The sequence below is a fragment of the Poecilia formosa genome, unplaced genomic scaffold (assembly GCF_000485575.1).
Source record: "Poecilia formosa unplaced genomic scaffold, Poecilia_formosa-5.1.2 Scaffold208, whole genome shotgun sequence".
Classification (NCBI taxonomy): Eukaryota; Metazoa; Chordata; class Actinopteri; order Cyprinodontiformes; family Poeciliidae; genus Poecilia; species Poecilia formosa.
The window spans coordinates 452,969-459,054 of record NW_006800147.1 but is presented as its reverse complement, the minus strand read 5'-3'; the positions used below and the strand labels follow the sequence as shown (position 1 = coordinate 459,054).

General features: G+C 39.8%; 1 protein-coding gene across 1 annotated transcript in view; it reads left to right on the top strand.

Moving 5' to 3' along the window:
* Positions 1–6,086, top strand: part of ak5 (adenylate kinase 5) — a 108,159-nt gene that overhangs the window by 22,426 nt on the left and 79,647 nt on the right. The window contains exon 5 of the mRNA XM_016679340.1: positions 3,113–3,226. Within this exon, the coding sequence (XP_016534826.1) occupies positions 3,113–3,226 (114 nt within the window). The remainder of the gene's footprint in view (positions 1–3,112; positions 3,227–6,086) is intronic.

The window sequence follows — 6,086 nt, the reverse complement described above, 5'->3', positions numbered from 1 at the left end:
ATTGCCAGCAGTAAGTCAAACTGGCTTCTGGTGAGTGTTGGACTCCGCCAAGGCTGCCCTTTGTCACCGATTCTGTTCATTACTTTCATGGACAGAATTTCTAGGTGCAGCCGAGGTGTTGAGGGGATCCGTTTTGGTGGCCTTAGGATCGCATCTCTGCTTTTTGCGGATGATGTGGTCCTGTTGGCTTCATCAGAACGTGATCTGCAGCTCTCGCTGGAGCGATTCGCGGCCGAGTGCGAAGCGTCTGGGATGAGGCTGAGGGCCTCCAAATCCGAGGCCATGGTCTTGAGCCGGAAAAGGGTAGAGTGCCTTCTCCGGGTCAGGGGGGTCGTCCTGCTTCAAGTGGAGGAGTTTAAGTATCTGGGGATCTTGTTCACGAATGAGGGAAGAAGGGAGCGGGAGATCGACAGGCGGATTGGCGCAGTGTCTGCCGTAAAGCTGGCGCTGTACCGGTGATAAACTTTGATAAAGTTGTTCTGGTAATAATAGGACTTAATTCTCATATTTTTGTAACATTGTGATTTTATTGTAGTAAAAAATTTTTTGTTTTTTTAATCACAGCCCAGCCCTTAAATTTTGTCATGCAGTTGGCTTGAATTCCAAGTCCAAATAAACAGAAGCTGTTTAATAAAACCAAAACAAAAACAAACAAAGTGCTTATAAAGCAAGATGGCGGCCCTGGGCGTGATGAAAAAATAAACAAAAAACATCCAGATTTTCCAAAAATTAAATCTTTACAAACTAAAACCTAAATGAATCAATAAAATCGATTTAATACCCAGCCCTACAGCCTGAACACAAAATTTCTACTCTGAATATGTGGTGGCAGCATCATGCTGCACAGTTAAAACAAACAAACAAAAACATAATTTTTACGGTAAAACACCATCAGCTCTAGTTGCCATAATCCACCGTAAAATTCCAGGTAAAACTGTTTTTTCCTTAGCAGTTAAATGTCTTTCTTGTTGTTAATTTGACGATGAAAAATGGTGCTGGAGTCAATATTTTACCACAATAGAAAATGTTTTAAATGTGTTTATCCATAAATAAACATGAAAACAACCTATAAAATTAATGTACAAATGTAAAATATGCAAATTATTGTTTTCACTGATTAGTTTACCGGTACATCAGATGAACAGTTTTAAATAATTTATAGTTCATAGATTTTTCCTGTCACAGTTTTACTGTTAATTACCGTTGAATTACAGATATTTTTGTGGAAATGCGTCAAGATGCTCAAGCTTTACTGAGATTGAGTTATTTTACAAAGATGATTAATGAAAATGTCCTGAAAGGCTTGTAGTTGTTTTTCTAAACAGTGTTGACTAAGGAGGGATGAACGCAAATGAACTTTCCAGATTTTTATTTCTAAATTCTTGGAAAACCATGAATGTTTGTGGTCATAAATGTGAAAAGAGGCGACTTCTACAAGGCACTATTCAGGATCGATTGGAAAAAACTTGAGTTATGTTCATCACATAAACACATTTTTCTAAATGTGATTAGAGCTGTAATAGCGCTGAAGTTGCAAATGATCCAATAAGGCTGAAAGCTCAGATGAAGCAGCACTTCACTCAGCCAGAAGCTGTTTGTCTCTGAACCTTTTTCTCTTACAAATCCCAGCTGTCCTCTGAAAGGAAGCTCTTGGACTGTCGACAGCCAGCTCTAAAATTAAACACAGAGAGCACAATTGCTTTTATTCTCTTAGTCTCTGAAGTATCTGCATCTTCAGCAGAGAACAGGGCAGTTTTAGAACCAGCAGCGCATTATTCTGAGGAGTCGCTTCTCCTCACTCTTCCAGTCTCTCTCAATGAAACCATCTTGATCTTTAGATTAGTTTGAATCCCTGCATGGATGGATGGCAGCTCCCATTCGGAAACTAAACGCCTCGGTTAGTTGGGTTATTTTTAGAGCAGAGCATTGCATCAAGCATCTCTGCCATACTGCAAATTACTTTCTGCCCAGAGAGATGCGTTCGAACATGTTGACCTCCTCCAGCCATGGGGAAGTAAGTGATGCTAAGAGAAGTTGACGTCCTCTGGCTTCAGGAGGTCGTCGCTCTGCCGCAGTTACAGCCATTAAAGAAACCATTAGATAAAGATGAAGACATCAGTGGAAAATGCGCAGCTTCAGTCACCTGTTGTCACTTTACTACAACAAACTTTACTGGTTTTCATCAATTAAGTTCATTTGTATAGCACATTTCAGCAACAACTGTCAAGTGCCATCGCTACACATCAAAATGTTGATTGTTTTATTTATAATGAATCAAAAGCGACTCTAAACTTTTTAGTCTACATTTAAAGAATCTCGGTTTTTCGGCTGTTTTGGAGGTTTTTTTAAAGTTTGTTCCAGATTTATGGTGCATATAAGCTGAATGCTGCTTTACCATGTTTGGTTCTGGGGATGCAGAGCAGAACCAGAACCAGAAGACTTGAGAGGTCTGGAAGGTTGCTATGACGACAGCAGATCTTTAATGGATTGTGGTGCTAAGCCGTTAAGTGATTTATAACGGTGCGTTCACACCAGACGCGTTACGCGCGTCAGAAACACCTCAGACGCTTCAAGTTTGATGAGTGTGCACTTTTGGTGCATCCACACACCAAACGCATTTTGAGTGTCAGACGCGCCTGGTTTACGTTCAAAGTTTATGTAGAGCGTCGGACGCATTGGACGCGCTCGACATGTCAAATGCTCAAAACGCTCGAAACGGTTCAAATCGCGCCGCGCTAGACACTCGAAATGAGCTGCAACTGACCGTCGACACGCCTCCACACAGACTATGAAAGGTAACCAGACGCTCGAAACGTGTTTAGTGTGAACGCACCAAAAACTAACAACAGCATTTTAAATTCTACTCTCTGAATCTGAATATTTTTTAAGCACTGTAAATTATTATTTCTTTATAATCTGTTGCTGAAATGATTCTCTCTAAGGAAAACACCTGCCCTCTCGGTTGTTTTGTATTGATCCAGAAATTAATGACCGCCCTGCAGATATGGCAGAATCTCTTTTATCGCTTTTTATTAAAAATAAAAAAACATCAACAGCTTAGGCACTGGATGAAGGCACTCATGAATCATGTTGCTTTTGTTATTTCTTTCAGGAAACCACAATAACTGAGATCAAACAGAAGATTATGAAGATCCCAGACGCCAACGGCATCGTCATAGACGGCTTCCCGCGAGACGTTGGACAGGCCCTGTCCTTTGAAGACCAGGTGAGTCTCTGTTATTAGACCCATCTGTCCTCGTCTGTCTCTAGGATGATATTCCCACGTTTACTTTTCAATCACTTGCAAGGAAAAATCATCACTGCAGGGTTGTTATCACACATGGATTTCATGGAAGCCGTCTTGCTCTCGACTACAAGACAACATGTTGCTGTGGAAACGTTCAGAAATAACCAGAAAGTCGTACTTGTAAACATGAGCTGCAAGCTTAATAAAATATGCAAATGAGGCAGTCCCAGTCCAGCTTTCTGGCTCAGATGTGAGGACGGCATCATCAGCTGCTCTGTGGGTTGTGTAACCCCACAGGTTATTTAATGCGTTTGATATCAAGAGCTGAGCAACATCACAGCGTCACTGTAAAGGCATTTAGACGCTTTGATATCCACGCAGAAATGCCAATGAAGGTACTTTACAAGTTTAAAGGGGAACAACTGTGCAAAATTCACATTTTGCACGTTTTTTGGGTCTCAACTGTTTTTAAATACAAACAAACATCCAGCCGTTTCTTGGCAATAAGTTAATGTCTTTTGGTGTCTATTTCAAAAACCTTCTGAATGTAACAAATCAGCAGTTGCTGCCCTTCACCTAGCAACCCCAGCGAAGGCTAGCCGGTTACCTGGCAACCCAAGCAGAGTTCCAGCACATTTGGTCAGCTGGTTTTTAGGTATTTATTTAGGTTTTCACATTATATCCAAAAATAAAAAATAAAAAATTGCAATTCCAACCAGGAAGAAGGAAGAAAAAAAAAATCCTACCCAACGAGCAACCAACATCCCTGTAAATACTGCCAATTAAAAGGTATGTAGCAAAAAAAAAAAAAAAAAAAGAAAAAGAAAAAATTAAGACCATATAAAAACCAATGTCGAGATTTATGGAACCACTACTCAGCCAATAGTTCAAGGGTCTTCTTGTCAGCTTGTTTTTAATTCAACTCAAAAATACTTAACCAAATGAAATTAAATAATTTTACCGTGCTATGCATTGTACAATGGCTGCTGGAAAAGACAAGCATTTTCTTGTTGCTTTACCATCCAGAAATCACTTGCTTCATTCTTGTTGCTTTTCAAAGATGTACAGTTGTATAACTGTGTATATGTTTGCAGCCATTTTCACGTGCGAGTGTAAACATTGAGTCTATGCTCTGCAGTGGTCTGTAGTAGTTTAATTGAATTTAAAGGTCCTAAAACAGCTCATTCTGAAAGGAGCTCAAAAGGAGGTCAGACTAACATTTCATTATCTAAATTTGATTTTGTGTAAAAAATGTACTGAACATGTTCTTATAAACAATAGTCCTATTCTAACATGTTCAAAGACACTTCATAGGTTACAGCTAAAGCCTGTGAGAGTTAAATGATGTCAAAAAGTGCATCTGGAGAATTTCTCATAGTTTTTAATGTATATATTTTGGTTACGATACTTGGATTATTTTTGGGAAAGTTTTTGTATAAACTCTTTTAGTTACACAACATTGGCAAAATGGTCTGAAAAGTCGACCATATCCAGCAGCTAAATTATTAGAGGCTGCTACTTACCTTTGAGCAAAGTTAAAGTTACGCCAGCTGATAAAAAAATGTTCTGCTGAACTAAGAATCAAATGGAGACTTTTTAAAAATCAGTTTGACAACTTGTCTTAACCATTAGCACCATTTTCTCAGGTATATAAAGTTTATAAAGGCGTAGAAACTGGAGCAGAGGGTATTGATCCTGATACTGAGTTGAAATCCTTGGATTTGAGACCAGCATGTTTTCTCCCCTTCTCTCTTTGCCTGTTTCCTGTCTGACTGCTCTCAGTAACAGCCCTGAGCACCATAAGGATAAAAAAAACAAAAAACAACACTTTCCTGGCGCTGTAGATAAAGTTCTGCTTGGCTGAGTAAACAGAAAAATCACATTTTCATTTCAGAAATCTCTTATTTGATAAGTGACAGCTCTGATTTACAGGGGAATCATTTAAGTGGTTTAATTTTTGATCCAGTGTTTATTTTTGTTGCTGAGAAACAGGGCACATTTCTGAGAAGGACAACATCCAAATAGTTAATTTGTTTGGGTTTATCTGTCTGTGGCATCAAATTGAGATGCTGTATTTTTCTCCTGTGCAACCTGGAGTTTCATTTATTTATGTGTGAAGTGTGTCGTGCCTTCATCACCACTTTGGCTGTTTCATCACTCCGTGTGCGTCACGTCCCTTATCAGCACTGGCATGAGTTCACACCAATCCCACTCATTGTGGCAGCAGAGGTAACATATCACCATGTTACCTCTGCTGCTGCTGCTTTCTTATCCTCTTACCAAACTGTCCAATAATTATCAGCTAATGAACAGGTATTCATTTAGCCTTTTCAAGTATCTGACCAGTTATAATCCAAGAGCACACATTTTCAGTCTGAAATCAGGATTTCATGTGTTTCTTCTCAAATCTTGTAATGCTTGTACTCAAAACTTCTCTTCGTGCTCAGACATAGACTCTGCTCGGACTCTCTGCTCACTTACAAAACCTTCTCTGCTTGCTTCTGGAACAAAAATGCACCGTCGCCTGGCAACCTCTCAGCCAATAGAATGAAAGTGCTGTACTGGGTGCATTCGTTTCCTTCTAGCGGGTATGCCTGTGTGGCTACTATCGATTGCAGCAACCTGCGCTAGTCACTGGATGTAGGGAGAAACATTGACGTCAGCTTTCTGCTCTAAGTTGCACTAAGCATCCGCCAGCAGTGATACTGATCGCTAACAGCTACTGATCGCTAATAGCTACTGATCGCTAACAGCTACTTATCGTGTTTTATGAAATTTTAAATCAGGGTCGAAGGAGATCGGCGGCAATAACGAAACCAAACGCTGTTTCTGCTAGAAT